This window comes from Rhipicephalus microplus, chromosome 1 (genome assembly GCF_043290135.1).
Source record: "Rhipicephalus microplus isolate Deutch F79 chromosome 1, USDA_Rmic, whole genome shotgun sequence".
In the NCBI taxonomy this organism is placed as follows: domain Eukaryota; kingdom Metazoa; phylum Arthropoda; class Arachnida; order Ixodida; family Ixodidae; genus Rhipicephalus; species Rhipicephalus microplus.
Genome location: NC_134700.1, coordinates 138,291,027 through 138,309,469, shown reverse-complemented (window position 1 = coordinate 138,309,469; position 18,443 = coordinate 138,291,027). Strand labels below are relative to the sequence as shown.

The 18,443-nt window shown below is 49.6% G+C and overlaps 1 protein-coding gene across 2 annotated transcripts in view; it reads right to left on the bottom strand.

Annotated features, from left to right (window-relative positions):
• Positions 1–18,443, bottom strand: part of LOC119177840 (activating molecule in BECN1-regulated autophagy protein 1A) — a 152,895-nt gene that overhangs the window by 66,095 nt on the left and 68,357 nt on the right. For both annotated transcript variants that reach the window (XM_075887428.1, XM_075887429.1), the window contains one exon: positions 14,096–14,278. In XM_075887428.1, the coding sequence (XP_075743543.1) occupies positions 14,096–14,278 (183 nt within the window). The remainder of the gene's footprint in view (positions 1–14,095; positions 14,279–18,443) is intronic.

The window sequence follows — 18,443 nt, the reverse complement described above, 5'->3', positions numbered from 1 at the left end:
CCTGTCAAGGAGAGACAGAAATTCTTCGAACAGGGCCGCCGTCATCCACGCTTTTTTGTTTGCGCGATAGACGCATGGCAAATGGCTCTCGCACTTGAAACACCGAGGCTTCTGAAATTTTCCAACTATGATCAACTTCAGTTTTTCCGACCCGTCGGCGTTACAGCACAGAAAAACCGTTATTGTTTCTTTGCTTCTTTTGCCTCCTTGGCACGCTTCACCTTTTAAGCAAAGGCTCTTCTCGGGTTGAAGATTAAAAAACAGGCCTGCCTCATCTGCATTAAAAACATCACGAGGCTCATACCCCGAGATAAGAGACTCCAGCTTCGCGAGCCAGTCGCTAACAATGATCTCGTCAGCCTTCTTAGCTTCCCCGCAGATGCTTTTGTACACGAGACCGTGTCTCGTCTTGAAACGGTACAGCCACCCACCTGAAGCCTGGAATCCGTCGATGTGCAGAGCAAGGGCGATCTCGTCGGCTTTTTCACGCAAAACTTTGCCGTCAATGTTCACACCGGCTGCAGTAACTTCCTTAAACCAGATCAATACAGATTCTTCAAGTTTCACATGTTGGGCTGTCTTCGCTTGCTTCGCGTTGGCGCTGAACAAAAGCACATTTTTCATTATTGTGTCCCGCTGTCCAACAATTGTGCTCAATGTCGACGTAGCGAGGCCTAGCTCCTTAGCCAACTCCGTGCGTTTTCTTTTCGGATCCTCATCGACCTTTCGAAGAATGTCCAGTTTCTCCTTAAAGGAGAGAGCCTTCCGCTTGCGAGACATGGCTTGCTGCGACTCCACAAAAAGGCACAACAAAGCAAATATGTGTTCTCGACTGGGCAAGACTTTCAACAGCCTCCGCACTGTAGCAACCACGTGTCCGCACCAGAGAGCAACCGCCACCAAGCGAAACAAAGCTTGGATTGAATTTGTGTCTCCACCGTCGCCAGCGCCATCTGGAGCCTTCGAGAGAAAGCAAAAGGCGCACTCCGGCGCAACGTTTTTAGAACTAGGTTGTTGCTCCGGCGTTCGAGATCGTGCAGATCTTCGAGTCTGTCGCCCGCCGCTCGCAGGCGGCGCTGACAACGTGCCGAACTGGCGGCGCAGCACGCATTTCAGCGCGTGCGTGCACGCTGCTTGCTTCCGCGGCAGTCGGTGGGGTGGGGTTTATTCGTATTAAGCAACTCGGGTAAAAAATAAGTTCGTAACAACCGTGCTCTAGCACATAGTAAATTATTGGGCCTCAGCCAGGATCACAAAAACTTCGTATCACCCAGAATTTCGTATGAGCCGTGATCGTATCATCGAGATTCTACTGTAACTAGAAGAATAAGAATGGGGTGGAGTGCATTTGGCAAGCACTCTCAAATTATGACAGGTAGATCGCCACTATCCCTCAAGAGGAAGGTATATAACAGCTGTATCTTGCCGGTACTTAGCTACAGAGCAGAAACCTGGAGACTTACAAGGAGGGTACACCTTAAATTGAGGACGACGCAGCGAGCAATGGAAAGAAAAATGGTAGGTGTAACCTTAAGAGACAAGAAGAAAGCAGAGTCGATTAGGGAACAAACGTGGGTTAAGGATATCATAGTTGAAATCAAGAAGAGGAAATGGACATGGGCCGGGCATGTAAGGCGTAGACAGGATAACCACTGGTCATTAAGGGGGGGCGCGGCAAGTAAAGTGCCGATTTTGGTCAAGATATGCGATTTTCTGATTTATTTTTTTCGTAATCTTCAGACCTTCAACTTCCTTGTTCTAAAATATTACAGCGAAACGTGCGCTACAAATCCCGCAAATAGTGTTTTTGCCGAGGCTAGTCGCCAAAAAGTGCGAAAAAAAAGCCCCTGAAACGGTGTTGTTCACGCCGCGCAAACGCGCCAAGTTGTTGACCGTGAGCCGCCATTTTGGTAGCATTGGAAAGAGGAGAAAGCCGGCTTCCCGATGGTCGCGGTCTCGTATTTCGTCGAGTGAAAATAAAAGCGCGAGGAGCAAGTAAAAAAACGAAAATGAAGAACGGCAATTGGCTGCGCGGGTCACGTGGTAGCAGGCGCGACCTCTTACTGGTCAAAGCTGCGCCGCGCACCTTGGCAACCTTGGAAGCGCGAGCGCATCTGCGGCCGCCGCGCCGAGAATCATCCGGCATGCGCTTTGTTTTTTGCCAGTTTGCTGTTTTTGTGATAGTTCGCGTGCTTTTTTTACCAAGCTTTGTTTACAACGGTGGTCTCTTCTGAGTGCTTGCTCATACTGCGGTGCTATGTTGCCGCAAAAAAAGTTTCGGAGCGTCCACAAGTACGGCAAGCGTCGGAAAGCTTGGAACAAAGGACAGACGACTGCGGCTGCCGTCCCAGTCGCAGTTCCGGACGGAGCATGCTCTTCAAGCGTCACGGAGCCTCTACTCAGACCCTTCGCTGATTGTTGTGAGGCCGAGAGTGTGGAAGGTGCCACTTCGTCGTATGTCAGACCGCCGGGTGCCGTCGACCGTGATGAACGCTCTCGCGAACCCGATTGCGGTGGCACCGCGTCGGCAGCCGTTGCAACTCCGGGCGTTCGCGCGTCGAACATTCTATCGCGAGTTTCGGCCCAGATTCCGAGCAGTGAAGAAATCGCGCAGCGGGTGCAGACAAGGCGGGATGTTTTGGATGCCGTAGCATTGAAGTCCGCTTCAAAGCGGAAGCTCGAGCTTCTGACGAAGGCTGCGACGAAAATGACAGCGGTAAGGACTCCACATTCTTTATTGTAAATAAGAAGATGCTGAACGGTCTGCTTTCGTCAGCAAAGTGCAACAAGTGCGATGAAGGGTCGATACGCCTCGAGACTACGCACTGCCTTGGACTCGCGGCGAGGATGGAACTTTTTTGTGACAATTGTGGCATAGTGAACAGTGCGTGGTCGTCCCCGAGGTGCTGCGGGCAACAAAAAACGAACCCCTTTGAGGTAAACGTGCGTGCTTTGAGGGCTGTGCAGTCAGTTGGCAGAAAACAATCTGCCATAAATGACATTTTTTCTGCGATGGACATTTCGCATCGAGCACTGCACCACAAGTCCTACCAGAGACTGCAAGGGAAGTACAGCCACCCTGCCACCACATCAGCTGCCATCCACATTGAAGCAGAAAGTGCACAGAAGGTGCATGACATTTACAAGGACCTAGGAGGAGTGCCAGGCAACATTGACGTCATTTACGACGGCACGTGGATGACGAGGGGGCACAGAAGTCATATTGGCGTGGGCTGTGTAATCGAGCTGTACACAGGCTTGGTCTTGGACCACTGTGTCCTGTCCAACTACTGCCAAGGCTGTGCTGTTGGCCCCAAGCCTGGTGACGACAACTATGAGGAGTGACTTGAGAAACACAAGCCACAGTGCCAAAAGAACACCGATGCTAATGCAGGCCAAATGGAAGTAGAAGCAGCTAGGATCATGTTTGAAAGATCGTTTACCAAGTACAAGCTTCGATACATCAATGTGCTCTGCGACGGTGACAGCCATACGTACCTTGCCCTCACGCAAGACAAAATGTATGGCTACATGGTGATCAAGAAACAGGAGTGTATGAACCATGTGAAAAAAAGAATGGGCACTTCCTTGCGCCACCTTCTTGATGAGCACAAATCCAAAGGCCGAGGACTGAGCATGGGTGGCAAAGGCCGGCTGACGCAGGGCCTGATAAAGAAGTTAACGTATTATGGCTGGGTCATTAAGAGCCACCCCAACGATGTTCCTGGCATGGAGAGGGCCATCATGGCCACTTATTACCATGTAACAACCACAAACAAGGATCCACACCACGACCTGTGCCCAAATGGGACCGACTCCTGGTGCCCGCACAATCAGGCATTGGCCAAGGGAGAGCCGCTGCCGCCTCACGAACATAAACTGCCCCCTCACGTGTGAGTGGCACTGCTGCCAATCTACAAGTGCCTCTCGAAAAAAGAGCTCTTTGAAAGGTGTGCACAGGGAAAAACCCAGAACGCTGTGGAGAGTATGAACAGCGCCATTTGGTCACTCCAGTCCAAGAGCCAGTTCGCCTCCCTTCGGAGTGTGGAAAGTGCAGTTGCAGATGCAGTCTGCCGTTTCAATGGTGGCTGCAATGATGATGATGAAAAACATTTATTACAAAAGAGAGAAGAGAGAGGTACGGGGCCAAAGCATGACCGTGCTACATGGTCGGCGTCCTTAGTCCGGGACACCGCATGACGAGGCCCCTACTCGCGCCCGTCTCACTAGAGCCCGTTGAGACTCTAGTGATGAGCAGTTGAGGAGGGCAGTCTCCCATGCCTCTCAGGAAGGGGTAGGGGAAGGGGGTAGGTGGGGATTTTTCGGACATGCCCATACCATGTGGAAAATATCACACGTCTCCCCACAGTATGGGCACCGCCCATCTGTGTTCGCATCGAAATGCTTTAGGATTGCAGGACAGAGTAGAGTACCTGTCTGCAGGCGCCTTAGAGTTCGCTCTTCCGCCTTACTCAACCCCTTTGCAGGAGCCGGGTAAAGGCGGTGAGTGTCACGATAATAAGTCAGAATTTCTTTGAACCGCAGCAGCGGTGTATTGGCCTCCGAGTCATAAGAGCCAAGGTGAGGAGCCTGGTGGGTAAGCGCTCGGGCGGCCGCGTCAGCGGCCTCATTACCTCGTAAGCCCTGATGGCCAGGAGCCCATACGATGCGTTTCGGGGCTGGATCAGCGAGAGCCCGTTTTAGAATTTGGCTGGCTAGGGGGGATATCTCTCCTACCAAGTAATGAGTACATGCTTTCCGGGAGTCCGTGATGATAACTTTCGAGTTGGGGTCCGCAGCAGCAAGCGCTATCGCGACTTCCTCAGCGCGCTCTGGATTTTGTGCTCGGAACGAGAGCCCATTGACATGCTTTTCCCGGTGAACTACAGAGGCCGTGTAAAATCCCGTGGGCGAAGGCCCTGCTATATCTACGTAGAATACACCAGGTCGGGAGCCGTGTTGCCTCTCAAGCGTGCGAGCCCGCGCCTGTCTTCTGCTTTCGTGCGTGTGCTTATCCATGTTACTGGGGAGTGGAGCGACCGAGAGCATATGCCGCCATAGTTCCGGAATACGCTCCGCCTCCTCTGCAGTGCAAGTGTGCTGTATATGTAAGCGGTTTAGCAGGCGGCGCCCGGGAGCCGTCTGCACGAGCCGCGTATATTGATTCATAAGGTGGGCCTCCCGCAACTCCTGGTAGGAGTTGAGCACACCTAACGCCCTCAGTTTGGCGTTGGAAGTGGCCACCGGGAGATCCAGAGCTCGTTTAGCAGCCTTACGAATGATGGCATCTATTCTTTCGTCTTCTTGCTTGTTAGTGCGAAGGTATGGGACGGCGTAGAGGATCCGGCTAGTCACGAAGGCATGCGCGAGCCGAAGCGCGTCCCTGCCCCGCAGACCACCCCGCTTGTTGGAAACGCGGTGGATCATGCGCCCTACCTGTTCGCCTATTCTCTTAAGTTTCGCTATAGTGGAGTCCGGTCTAAGTCTGTGGTGAATGAACAGGCCCAGAACCCGGAGCTCCTCCACCTCTCTGATGGGAACCCCAGACAGGGAGATGTGTATGGCTGACTTATCTCTTGGCTTCGCTCTAACGTGCAGAAGCTCTGATTTGTTTGGAGCACATTGGAGTCCACAATCATTGGCATACGCCTCGACTATGAATGCGGCCTGCTGAAGGCGTTCCTGCATTTCACCAAGGCTCCCTTCAGTGGTCCAGATTGTAATATCGTCGGCATATACTGCGTGTTGTGTGCCTTCCACCCTGGCCAATTCGCTTGGAAGGCGCATCATAGCAATGTTGAAAAGGAGTGGTGATAACACTGCTCCCTGTGGGGTACCCCGTGTTCCCATAATGTACGGGCCATATTCCTCATCCTCGATCCGAAGAAGTGCCTGGCGTTTAGAGAGAAAATCTCTGACATATGCAAAGGCCTTAGCCCCGCAATCAGTGGAGCTCAAGTTAGCCAGGATGCTGCTGTGTTTAACATTGTCGAAAGCCCCCTTCAGATCAAGGGCGAGGATGGCTTTATCATTGTGTTGCATACTTATGGGCTGTATGACGGCCCTATGGAGCTGGAGAAGGACGTCCTGTGCAGACATGTGTGGGCGAAACCCAAACATGGTGTCTGCAAAGAAGCCCTTGCCCTCAAGGTATGGGGAGAGGCGATCCCGTACCATCGTCTCCATAAGCTTGCCCGCGCACGAAGTCAGTGATATGGGCCTCAGAGTTTCCGTATTCACGGCCTTGCCTGCTTTGGGGATAAAAGTCACAAGTGACGTTTTCCATTCGGACGGGAGCGCACGGCCGTCCCAGATCTCGTTCATGTATTCCAATAAATGGAGGTAGGCTGTGTCAGGGAGGTTTGCCAACAGCTTTACTGTTATGCGGTCCAGCCCCGGAGCCGTACCCCTGCGCATTTTAGCTAAAGCCGCTTTAAGGTCATGCAACTCAAAACGGGCATCGAGTTGGTGATTAGGCTTACCAGAGTACGTGTACGCCGGCCCAGGCGGGTCCTCCGTACGACAGAGACACCTATCGCACAGAGCATCCGCAAGCTGTGCCGGAGTGCCTTGGTACCCTTGCAGAGCTCGCCGGAGCTGCTTTTGCGCCTCCCCTCTCGTTTGAGAGGGGTCTATGAGACTGCGAAAGAGACGCCATGTCCCCTTCGAGCTCATCTGACGAGCTGCGGCGTCGCAGCGGGCTATCCAATTTGAATCTGAGAGTTGGGCAGCATACGCTGCAGCTTGTTCCGTGAGTTGGGCTATGCGGATACGTAATTTGCGATTAGTCTTCTGCTTTTTCCAACGTTTTGTTAAGCTTCGGCGCGCCTCCCACAAGTGTAGGAGGTGAGTGTCAACTGCGGGGATTTCTTCGTTGGTTTGGAGGGTAGTATTAAGTCTTTTCTGAATGTTGTTTACGTGTTGAGCCCATTCTGCATAGCCTCCAGAAAATAGTACGGGAGGGATAGTCTGATTGCGAAATTGGGTCCAATCGGTCAACTTGGCTTGACCGCATTTTTTATGAGCTGACTTTTCCAGGAGTGTGACCCGGAGAAGGCAGTGATCACTGCCTAGAGAATCGCCCAAGTTCTCCCAGGTAGCATCCTTAGCGTTTTTTACGAGAGAGAGAGGTCCGGACACGTGTCACGGGTTACCGAATTCCCCACTCGAGTGGGGTACGCCGGATCCGTGAGCAGCGTGAGGCGAAGGGTGGAGATAAGCTCCGCCAGCTTACGTCCTCTGGCCTTCTCGTAGTGATAGCCCCAGTGAAGGCTGGGAGCATTGAAGTCTCCCACGATCACTAAGGGGTCCTTGTCTGCCAACTTGATCGCCCGGAGGAAGATTTCGCTAAAAGTTACGCGGGGCTTATGCGGGGGGCTGTATATATTTAGGATGTGTATTGACTGGTCGCGACGTCTGAGAGGCAGTACTCTGACCATTGTGTATTCTTGTTCAGTACTTAAGTTTAAATCGACCTGAATCGCGGTATATGCCTTGTTAACCAGGATGCATGACGAAAGCCCCCCTGGAAAGTGCTATAGCCAGAGAATTTAACGTCCAAACCGGGCTCCTGCAAAGCAAGCAAGGCAGGCATGTTTCCAAGGGACTGCAAGTAGAGCTGAAGGTGCGACCGTTTTTTCCAGGCTCTAAAACCCCTGCAGTTCCATTGTATAATCTCAAATTTTTGTAGATATTTAGCTTGTTTATTAGATCGGCTAGCCATCTTTTAGTATTTATTTACGGTGCAGAGGACCGGTCCGGACCTGGAGCCGGCCCCGAAAAGCCTTCTTCTGCTGCCTGACGGGAGGCCGGCTTGCGCTTAACCTGCGGGGAGTCGCTCTGAGTGGTGTTTTTAATTTGGGCGATAACCCAGGGCTGCATGGCTTTAAGGACTGAGTTAGAGACCCGCACCACAATTTCGGGAAGTGCTTGCGTTAAGGCTGCCGTGAACATGTCCTGAAAGGACTCGCGGACTGCCGACATGATTTGAGTTGGGAGGGCTGCCACGCTCGCCTCTAATTGCTCGGTTTTATGCTCTAGGGACTCGATGCGACGGATGGATCCGGTAATGGAAGCTGGTCCAACTACCGTGTCCGCGTCCTGCCGCGAGACGCTAGTGAGGCGGGATGTGACGGAAGAGCCGTCATCCCCGTCCTCTGCCTCGGCTTCCTGCACTGGCTCGGATGACCCAACCTGCTTCGCTTCTAATTCCTGAATTTTGCGCGCAAGAATTTGGTTCTGGCGCCTGAGCTCCCCTATCTGTTGCTGTAGGGCGGTTTCAGTAGGGGAGGGAGAAGAGGAAGGTCCAGAGCCTGCCCCACCCCAACAGCTCACCTGTGCTTGGACGGGTGTCAAGGGTGGGAAGTCCTTGACCACAACAGGAGGCCCCGACGGGGTCCCAGGCTTTACATTGGTGGAGTGCCCGGTGTCGGTCTTCTTGAGTTCTGGCTTATTCGACTTGGCGGCTGGTGCTTTCTTGGGGCCAGTCTTGGGAGTCGGAGCCTGTTTGTTTCCCCCGTTTCCCCCCGTTGCCCTCGGCTTGGATCCGCGTGGGGATCCCGACTTGACCGGCTGCCGGAACCGTCCAGCACAACCGGGAGCTCCAGTCTTGTGGCCACCGCCGCAGAGGAGGCAGCTCGGAATGCACTGGTGTTCCGTAGGGCCGTCAGGAGTAGCAGCAGGTACCTGAACGCCGCAGCTTGTGCAGCGGCCGGGCTGCGGGCGCGGGCAAGTATCTGCTCGATGGCCCACTGTGCCACAAAGTGGGCATGCAGGCACTGTCTTCTTATACAAGCGAACAGGGAGCCGCTCGCAGTTGTATAACACCGTCCGTGGCACCTTGGTCCCCGCGAAGGTGATCACCGCAACCGGGGTGTCCCCAAGCTTGCACACAGACACTATATTTGGCTCAGCACTGAGCTTGCTTTTCACAGTTTCGGACGTTTCGTCTTGAGAGACATGCACGATGCCCCGACAGAACTCACCGGAGAGTTTGGGATGTCCCCGGAATGTTAGCTGGCGGCCCCCGACTGGCAGCTTAATGTCCCCGAGGAGTCTCTCGGCGTCCACTGATTTGAGCGTGCACACAAGTACATTCTGATCCCAGAGGGGCCACACCGCAAGTCCCACACTTGCGTCGGCTCCGAGGATGCTGTGGACTGCAGCGCCGGCTTGTCCAGGACCAAACGTGGCCTTGAGGTCGAGCGTCTCACGCGGTTTCAGCACCACTATGATGTCGTCTTCTTCGATGCGCGGCGTGTTCTTCGGCCGCCACTGGAGTTGCTTGGCGCGCTGCGAGGTGACGCTCGGCGCGTTCTTGCCCTGTGCTTGCTGAGGGCGAGACGCTGCTTGTTGTTTGGCTGCAGGAGCCCTGGCGTCTCTCGACGCCACTGCTGTGTTCTTCCTTCCGCGCCAGACGCGGACCATATCCTTGACGTACTCTTCCTCGGTTGGTAGAGGTGTCTCGGTTTGAGTGGTATCCATCTGTATTATCTGTAGGGACTCCGGATCGTAGCCGGTGACTTGATTTGGAGACGCCATTACCGGGGAAACCCCGGGCAGGGCCAGCGCGGCCCTTACTGCGGTTAGGCTTAACTCCGCGGTGGTTTGGCGAAAGCTTCAAGTGACCAAAAAAGGGTTAGAAGACGGCCCACCTGACAAGACGTGATGTCTTCGGTTGCGGCTGACGTTCTTGGAGACGGTGGTAGAAGGCTTGCAGGAGAACGACTTGATGTGACGCAAATAATTGCGATATTTCACAGAGCCGACGTGGTATGCGACCGCTCCCGTCGATCGACGCCAGCGCCCCCCCGGTGGCTGCAAGAGTGCGCTGCAAGAGATCACAGCTCAACTGGGCTTCAATCCAGGAGACTGCTCTTTGCGGCGAGCAGCCGAAAAGGATGCCAAAAGGGTAAAGAGGGCTCAAAAGGCGCATTGTTCCACGACAAAGAAGCGCAAAACTGGGTTGCGCTCTACAGAGGCCAAGGCCACAGCATCTCAGGATTACTGCCCAGGGGGATTCTGAGTGTTTTAGGCATGTTGTGAACTTCCAAACAAGAGTCAACTTTCAAAGTCAGTTTTCTCAACTCTTGATTTTCGCCTATGTGCCTTCGCTAGAACATCTGTCATTTTCTAACAAAGACTGGTAGAGTCTTTCCGTTTTTTGCACTAGGCTCAGGAGGCCTTTAGCAGTGCAATAAAGCTTTATCTCCCTTCTTACCCATCATTTAAAATTTTTAGAACACATTTTATAATTACTGCGATGTGTGCGCAAAACAACATCCATGTTTTGGAAATTTTATTTATGGTTAGAAGAACTAGAAAAATCAACTAATAGCTTCTTTGCACAAGTTGATGCTTTGGGAACATAATAATATGAAAAAAAAATTTCATTTAGCAATAATTATCTCTTTAAGTGTGAAGAGCATTAATAGTAAAATTATGCTTGTAACTCAAAAAGTACAAGAGGTATTTGAAAACTGTTTTCATATTTGGAATCCTTACAATCATCCACATACACACACCAAATTTCATCACAAACAGTACATTAATAAAAACATTAGTTTTACTTGCCACGTCCCCACTTAAGGGTAACTAACTGGATTCCCAGAGAAGGCAAGCGGATTAAAGGGAGACAGACAGTTAGGTGGGCAGATGAGACTAAGAAGTTTACGGGTATGAATTGGCAGCAGCAAGCACAGGACTGAGTTAACTGGCGGAATATGGGAGAGGTTTTTGTCCTGCAGTGGACATAGTCAGGCTGATGATGATGATGACACTAAACTTCATAGCTCTGAATGTGGCCACTGTGTGGTCACACAAAAGACTAATTTAAAGAACCTGCATCAAGAAAAACCAAAATTTGCTTCCTATGTTGTGTGCTCCAAACATATAGCTTCATGCTGCAAAAAAAAAATTATTCTGCTATCTGTAATAGTTTCAGATATATTGCAGGAATTATCATGCACGGTGTACAAAATTGCCATTTCGAGAAAATCAAGAAAACAAAGAATTCTAACATTTTTAGCCGTAAAAATGTATGTACTTAAAATGACATAGTCATTAACATATATATGGATACTAGAAAGCCTAAGGAGTGCAACACTGCAAGCTGAGCGAACATTGAACGAGTACTTTTCGAATTACAGCACGAAAGTTCATTGCATGTAACCAAAAATAAAAATTTTTATATTAAAAGAAAAAATATGAAGCTGCCCATTAAAAATCCGCTCTCATCATTGTTTTTTGTGCACATTTAGCTACACTGTGCAAAAACAGTTATAGCTCTAGCTGTCCTAGGTCCACTTTTACCAAACAAGCAAAAGAAAGTGGTCAAAATCTGTGCTTCGAAAAAAATGCTGCTAAAACTTCATTTCGCCGTTTCGAGTAAAAATATTGTGGCACATATACTTTTAGTCGGTTAATATGCACCGGGAATGTAATAGGCTTGTTTGCACGAGCGTGTCGTTTCTTCAAGTCCTGTAGCAAGTTGTTGCCGTGTGCTCATCTGCCGCAAGGCCGCTTATCAGTTCGGTGACTGTACTGATGGCGATTTGCAACGAATGTGCACGCGTCATCCGCGATCCGTCGAATAACACGGCGATGTTTTCCGGCTTGTTCGGAATGAGTTAACCGTAAATGTCGCGAATTAAACTTGCTCCCTCGCTCATAAATCTCGAGGCTACATGAGTGCCGAGGTGTTAAGTTTCCTTTTCACGAAAGACTGTCGCATTTTCTAGCGGAGACTGCGACAACGTTGAAAACGCGTCGTTGAAAGCAGCCTGCCTGTTGCCAATAGCCTCCATTGCGCGGGCGGCGAGCACGCTCACCGCGAACGGATTGACTTTCTGTTGTTCGCTGACGCACGGCGTACTCCACTCTGACGACCCGTCACACTGTTCAATGCCCTTTCGTCAGGCTGGGAGGGGCAAATGCAGCTTCGGTGCGTTTAGCGATAAGACTGCGCTTCTATTCCGTCACTACAAATATTGATATCTCTTGTAGCTTCACTTTTGCTTTTCACTTGCCGTCCTCTAATTGATGAGGCTGCAAAAACAGCCACTCTCAGTAACGTTGTCAGCAACCAAAGGGCTCACACGTGAGTTAGGCCTACACCGGTGATTCGGCGACCACCGTCGACTGCTGCGAGTTGGTTATCCTTGTTGTCCTGAGCCATAGCGGGGCTCTTCCTGAAGTTCACGGCGAACGAACGATCACCACACCCGCTTCACAAATTACTGTAGCACGGAACTTCTTTACTGCCGCATGCAGACAGCAGCACCATGACAAAAAGGCGCATGTCCGTGCGCATCACGATCGTGAAGCAGACGCCGGAAACACCACTTGGCCGATCGGATGCCTAGGTTTTGTCACGTGCCCCAAGCAGGCAATAGAATCGCGTGATAGTGCTTCTCGATGACGCGTTTTTGCTTAAAAACCAATGAGCAAGGTGAGCCAGCGGTGGCTGTAAATTGAAGGTGACGAACGACCCTTCCAAACGAGACCAAGATGAACACGATAGCTCATGTGTAACGGCAACAGTTCGGTGCGGAAAAAGCGCGATTTTAGCGTCCATTTGCGCTCATATTCATCTCACAAGGATGTTATGAATTGATTTTGCACCAGAAACAATGACGCGAAAAGCTCTCAGATAGGTGCAAAAATAGGTACAGATTCCGAAAATGTCAACTTCAAAAAGTCGACTTTGTTGCGATTTTTGGCCTTCAGACCCGTGTCCCCCCTTAAAGGAGTTGAAACATCACACTTGCGGCAAGTGCGTTCTTTGTTTCAAACATTTCTTATTGCTCCAAGGAGTGCTATTTGAATGCTCTCAGTAAATGATTCAATATCGCATTATTTATGTGAATGACTTTCGGCCTGAGTTTCTGGGCCCCGAGTTGGAGACTGAGATCACTGCCTCAGAAGCACGACATGGGACTGCAAAGCTCTGATGCACCTTGCGCTGCATCACACACACGCGTTCTCGCACACAGGCGTGAGCACCTATCCATATGATTTGAACACTCTCTAATATTCTCTAACAAAGAATTTCAGTGTGTAGATACAGTCGAAGCAGGCTAACTTCCCGCCTGACCAATAAGAGCTACTTTCTTCCCTGTTAAGAGAGCATAAAAAGATTGGCACATGTTTCGTTGGTCTCAATGGCAGAAACATCGGAGCCATCTTGAACAAGTGTGTGACGACTGGATGAGATAAAGCAGCCGCAGAGCCTTTCTAGCACACCAAGCGACATACACTATGACAATGGTATTGAAGTATAACACAGCAGGCTAACCTCAAGACACAAATGACAATGCTAAGATTACATTTTCAAGAGCAGTAGCTTGGTGTGGACTGTGGTTTGGCCATGGTGGACAGCCAATGCATACTCGACTGACAACTGTCTCAATCCAGACACTAGGAACCAATATGCACAGCCAGCAAAAGCATAGCCTCCGATATAAATTAAAAATATTAGCGTATAGGAGGCCACCACTGAATTTTGCCACCAGCTGCCCAGTCACCGCCACTGCACCTTTTTGGTGCTGGCAACTTAGCAGTATGTAAGCATTGCTCAGTCGGCTTGTCATGGCGTTTGATGTCACACTTCATTTGGATGCCGCAGTCTGAAAAATCTGATGGCATGCTGTTGAGCTTGCAAAATATTGTCAATCATGGTTATACAGCACATCAGTGGGATGAGTGGCAGCACCTTGATGTACAATTCGAAGAGCATGTCCGAATTTCTAGTATCCAAATAAATGGTCAGCAAATGTACATCACATTTATGCCCCGTAGCACATTTTGACAAAATCTTTCTACACCGACTACGTACTATAGCCAGCTCTGCTAAAAGTGAAATTCGCTGAATGATTTTTTTGGTACACCTGAACAAGAAAAATGATCTCTATAATCACAAAGAATGTTGTATATGAAGACATATGAAAGTGTTTTCATGAGGCATCAAATACTGCAGATTGCTGACCCAAGCTGCATCACCATATCCTGGCTCTTTTTGATCAAAAAATGACCCTAGTGCCATGAAAAAATACATCACCCATGCTGTGCATGGACTCCTTAGTGTGTGCTAGCTCACCGACAAGCCACAGGCAGTACACCAAGTCCCACTGTTGGCTACGGGAGGTGTCATCCTCGATGCCACCTCCCCTGCGACGCTCGGCTGCCACAGATGCCCGTGAATGGTGGTCAGCTGCCTCCGCCTCCGGTACAGAGCCCATACCCGGCTGGCCAGACCAGGAACGACTAGCTGCAGCAGCCGCTACAATAGAAACACATGGGGAAAGTTTCAACAACTAAGTCTCCACAGCGCTGTCACATTTTCAATCCTTCAATTACCTACGGACGACATAAGGAGACCCAAAAACTTATTTTTTAAATTATGCAAGCAGTCACTCAAATACTATAACATAAACATGGAAGATTCTCAGTAAATGAAAAATTTCTTTAATGGCATTGCTGCTCAGGTAGAACTGCCTCTGACATGACTCATTTTATATTTAAAATGTGCCCCCTCCTTCTTTCTCTTTCGTTACACAGAACATTCTTTCCTGGTCCTATTAGGTGCTGTTTAACGAGCGCTGACTTATTTGCACTCCCATTTCCAGTGAAACACCCCTTACTGAGGAAGCTAGGTGCAAGTGAAGGTCGCTGTCCTCCAAGGCTCTATGTTTTGCTAACTTTTTCACTATGTGGTCAAGTCTATGCTCTGCCTTCCGCAACACTTATCAAAAGTCTTGCACGTGATGTAAAACATGCCATGTTTGCCTGGTTGGTCTCTGCACCATCGCATATCACTGGCTGCTCGAATTTTCTCCTCGGGTAGAAACACCGAAAAACCTATCACACAGGTAGCACAAATGACGTCCCAAACAGGCGCGACTGAAAAGTTCACGAGTGACGGCACCCAGCCAACTCTAGCAGCGTGCATGTTTAAAACAAGGTGAAAAAGTATATATGCTTCAGGCACAGCACTTGAGTCAATCTGGTAACAAATGAAAAGACATATTCTACTTGTCAGTGGGCCATAAAAAACCACTGAAACTATTCCGGGCAGTCTGCACAGAGGAAAATGTATCAAAGCTTCAGCACAAAAGACATCATTATGAGCTAAAGGCACAGTACAAAGAGTGCATGGTTTCTGTCTAGGGTGCACGCAAGGAAATTGCAGCTGCAGGAGGTAGCACTCCAGCATAGATGCCGTGAGTAGCTGAAGAATGTAGGAGCTACACCAATGGCACTCCCAGTTTCAGGGTTTTCCCAATGCGCAGTGGCCAGTGAAGTATTTCAGAAAGGTTGACACGTGCAGTTAAGCAATCCGCCTTTTCCATTTTCCCGCGCTGTCCTCTGGCGTTTAGGTAGGTTTGGTAGGAGCCAGGAGAACTGGCATTGCTAGAACGAAGGCCTCTGAGACAAGGAGTCATTCCCGAGAGTTTTGCACCAGGGAAGGACGCATGCACCGTGGCACCTTGAAAAAGGTAGATTAGGTACTAGAGTCCCTATGCGTGAACATATGACTGGGCTGTCGTTCCTGTGCGAGAGCTGCTACACAAAACTAATGTAAAGCATGTGCGTTTACCACAGCACTTTCGCAGCCAGAACCCCTGTCCACCGCAGCAATGAGGCAGCTACGGTGCTCGGTTGCCGACCCAAAAGCGTCGGGTTTCATCCCAGACGTGGCGAGTGCATTTCGATGGAGGCAAAATGCAAGAGGCTCGTATACTGTGCAATCTCAGTGCAGGTTGAAGAACACCAGGTGGTCGAAATTGTCAGAGCCCTCCACTGCGGTGGGCTTCACAATCATATCATGGTTTTAGGCCTTCGTACCCCACGATATTATTTTGAGAACCCTTATCTTTACCAAAGGAGCCCCACTGGCAAGCTTTAAGAGCAGAGACACTGTCACTGGTCAGCAGCAGTGCTGCCCTTGCGTATGCACTATTGTGTGTGTTCCACCCGCTAGCCCAGGCAGCCAGCTCTTCGTACCAAGATGACACTGGTCATTTCACTGGTGCTCAGTATCACACTGGTTTACTGCCCAATACTGTGCTGTACAAAGAAAAAGAGAGAGATAATGCATTTACAGAAGGGCAGAGAGGTGGGCCTGAAATATAGTTTACTTAGACCAACTAATACACACTGGGGAAGGAGGACAGGGAAGAGAGTAACGAATGGTTATGGTTTATGGTAAGTTAAAAAGGTCAGAATATAGCACCGTCAAATTGGTGCGTCAAGTCCAGTGGCTTGTAGGACAGCTACGACTGCTCCCATAACTACAGTCATGCCATTGGCATCAGGCCAAGAACCTAACTGAACCTCATCAGTAAAATAAGAACATCTTAGATTCGCTACAAGATAGGCAATTTTTCGAAAGAAAAATCAAAAAGTTCTTTCATAAGAATGTCATCCTACCTGCATCGGATCCCTACCACTGACTGTCCGCAGGAAATGCTAAACCGAGCTACCATTCCATTTTTCCATTCGGGATTGAAGAGATATGCAAATACGCACATAGGTCAAGAACAGTATGGTCTCTAGACTTCGTAGACCACTAATTACGTGTTCCTCCACTAACGTGTGAAATGACACTACCAAAGAAGCGCTTGTCTGCAACAATATTTAGAAAAAAGCAGCAATATAAGGGTTACGTTTTCCAGCCAAAACTCAAAGCGAACTTCATCAGACTGTCCTTCATTACTCTTTCTTTATTCATTTCCCACAATAAATTATCGAAAGGTTGCACGGCATTATGAGGAGCACATGACACGCTTCTGAGTTGCGGTGAAGCATGTTTCCTTCATGACAAGCGCGCATTTCAGCGAACTATGAGACCAAGGACTGACTGTTTTGTTTTTTAGGGGCGAAGCTCTTTATAGCGGCACCCATTCGTCCCTCGTAGCTATTGTAGTGTGTAACAAGTATAACATTTTGACCCCCAAGGTGGTGCCGGTGAGAGATTTCTTCTGTGCGTTGTTGAACAATAAAAAATAGTGCTCAATGCACATGCTAATGGCTGCTAATGAGGAATGAGAGACAGGAGCATTCGGCTTTTAGTTAATGTGCATGCTGCGATCCCCATTAGCAGCCATTGGCATGTACATTGAGCACTCTCTGACAAGAAAGGGTTGCTACGTTATACTCGCTAGGTGTAACCTCTTTAGTTTTAGACAGGTTTAGCAAGCGTTGGCCGCAGTGCCATGAATACAATGAACTAGTATATACCATGAATGAACTCGAGGTGGTTAAAGGTGGGAAGTAGATACGAAGCGCAAGTCGTAAGAAAGTAAAAGCCGAATTCTTCTGTCTCTCATTTCCCATTAGCAGCCATTGGCATGTACATTGAGCACTATCTGACAGAAAAAGGTTGCTACGTTATACTCGCTGGGCCTAACCTCTTTAGTTTTAGAAAGTTTAGCGAGCGTTGGGCCACAGTGCCATGAATACAGTGAACTAGTATATACCATGAACTCGAGGTGGTTAAAGGTGGGAAGTAGACCCGAAGCGCAAGTCGTAAGAAAGTGTGCGTGTGCCACCTCTCGTTTAGTCCTTGAAATGTCTGCTGGATGGCGATGCTTCTATATGGGGAATATATGATGAAAAGATGCGAGATGGTGGTACTTGGAGAGTTGAATAGATGGACTAACGGACATAGACAGATGCATGGATGGACGCATGAACGGACGCAGGGGCGGATGCATGGACGAACGCAGGGACGGACGCACGAACAGACGCACGCACGGATGGGCGGATGGATGCATGGACGGTCACACAGATGGACGCATAGACAGACAGAAGCAAGAACGAATGGACGGACGAATGCTTCGCCCCACTCTCCATCATTCACTCCGTGGATATGCTGCCAATTTTTTTTTCCTTTTCTCTACGCTGGCAGCAATAATATTGATGTGCCTTACCTGTCACTCTTCAACATCGCTATGTGGCCCTGCCTTATCGCTCCAAAGACCATGCCCCCCCCCTCCCCCCCCTCTATTTCTTTTCGTTCCCTCTTGCTGGTTTGTGGCAAAATCGAAACTGGGAATAGCGACTTGAACTAAATACAGGTCAAGTTGTAAGTCCTTACAGGAAATTTAAGGTGCAAAAAAACGAAGGGCGAGAAAGAGTGGATGACAAAGCACCAATCCAACAAGTGCGTTTATTAAAACAGAAAATGAAAACATATATAAGCACTATTTCAAACAAACAAATCGTGACCTTTGCGCTCCTGGCCAGATATACAAGCTCGAAACTATGCCATGACACGATAGCCTCGCAACATGCGTCGCCTGTCTCGTGAACGAAGAATGCTTCGGTAATCTCTCCTATTGTTCAGTCATGTGATGGAGCACCCAAGTGCCGCCAAAATTCATACTGAGGAGAATTTCGAAATACCCAAGCTTGAATTATTGAGGTTTCATTGCACCTTGGTT